The sequence below is a fragment of the Gossypium hirsutum genome, chromosome A11 (assembly GCF_007990345.1).
Source record: "Gossypium hirsutum isolate 1008001.06 chromosome A11, Gossypium_hirsutum_v2.1, whole genome shotgun sequence".
Lineage (NCBI taxonomy): Eukaryota > Viridiplantae > Streptophyta > Magnoliopsida > Malvales > Malvaceae > Gossypium > Gossypium hirsutum.
In genome coordinates, this window is record NC_053434.1 from 102,016,044 (window position 1) to 102,017,582 (window position 1,539).

General features: G+C 39.6%; 1 protein-coding gene across 1 annotated transcript; it reads right to left on the minus strand.

The window, feature by feature from the left end:
• Positions 1-766: 766 nt before the first annotated feature.
• LOC107957657 (uncharacterized mitochondrial protein AtMg00860-like) lies at positions 767-1,213 on the minus strand. Its single transcript, XM_016893206.1, has one exon. The coding sequence runs from the start codon at positions 1,211-1,213 to the stop codon at positions 767-769; it is 447 nt and encodes a 148-aa protein (XP_016748695.1).
• Between the last annotated feature and the right edge of the window lie 326 nt (positions 1,214-1,539).

A 1,539-nucleotide genomic window follows, 5' to 3' on the forward strand; every position in this document is an offset into this window, starting at 1 on the left:
CCTCAATAAAATGGAGTTGTTGAGAGGATAAATAGAGTTGTATTGGTGGCTTGGGATGCATAGCATAAGGGCTATTATGCGCTTCCCGCAGAATTGTCTGCCTCAAATCCACATCATTCGACATGAAAACTTGACCTTTGAAACATAGAACACCTTCACTATTCAACCCAAACTTTGAAGTCTTACCGTCATCAATCTGTTGAACCCGACTAACCAAAGACTCTTCCAGAAGCTGCTTATCACGAATCTCATCAACCCAAGTCGACTTAACTTGCAACTAAACCAAAACTCCACTATCCTCAAACAAACTTAGGCGAGCAAATATCTCCCTCAACTCAGACATAGATCTCCAACTAAGAGCATCTACCACAACATTGATCTTACAATGATGATACTCTATGGTGTAGTCATAATTCTTAAACAACTTAATTTATCTATGTTGTCAAAGATTCAACTCCTTCTGAGTGAAGAGGTACTTAAGGCTTTTGTGACCAGTGTAGATGATACACCTCTTACCATATAGGTAATGCCTCTAGATTTTTAGTGCGAAGAAAATCGCAACTAACTCAAGATCGTGCGTCAGATAGTTGCCCTCATGCGGCTTAAGTTGTCTAGATTCATAAGCCACCTCCTTACCCTCTTGTATCAAAACACAACCCAAACCAGTGTGAGATATATCACTATACATAACAAACTCCTTTCTGGATTCAGGCTGTATCAGAATAGGTGACTGAATCAAAATTGATTTAAGCTTCTCAAAACTCGATTATTGATCATCAGTCCACACAAAGGGCATGTTCTTACGCAATAGTTTAGTCAAGGAAACTGCGATCAACGAAAGCCCCTCTACAAACCTCCGATAATACCCTGACAAACCGTGAAAGCTCCGAACCTTAGAAACATTCCTAGGTTGTTTCCACTCAAGAACAGCCTCAATCCTTTTAGGGTCCAAACAGATACCCTCGGCAGATACAAACCTTAGAAACATAACTTCCCTCAACCAGAACTCACATTTTCTCAACTTAGTGTAGAGCTTCTTCTCTCGAAGAATCTGTGAAACCACTATAAGATGCTCATCATGTTCAGTCTTGGTCTTAGAGTACATCAGAATATCGTTGATAAATATCGCAATGAATTGATCCAGATACGACTGAAACACCCTATTCATGAGATCCATTAATACAACTGGAACATTTGTCAAACCAAATGGCATTACAAGGAACTTGTAATGACCATAATGAGTCCTAAAGGCACATCAGGTTCTTTTCCTTCAACTCACGGTACTTGGAATGGAGATTAATCTTGGAGAACACAGACACTCATTGGAATTAATTGAACAAATCGCTGATCCTCGATAGTGGATACTTATTCTTTACCGTTAACTTGTTCAGTTGTCGGTAATCCACACACATCCTCATTGTACGATCTTTCTTCTTTACGAAGATTACTTGTGCTCTCCACGGAGACACACTAGGTCTAATAAACCCTCTATCGAGAAGCTTTTGAAGCTCAACTTTAAGTTCCTTCAGTGTTATACAG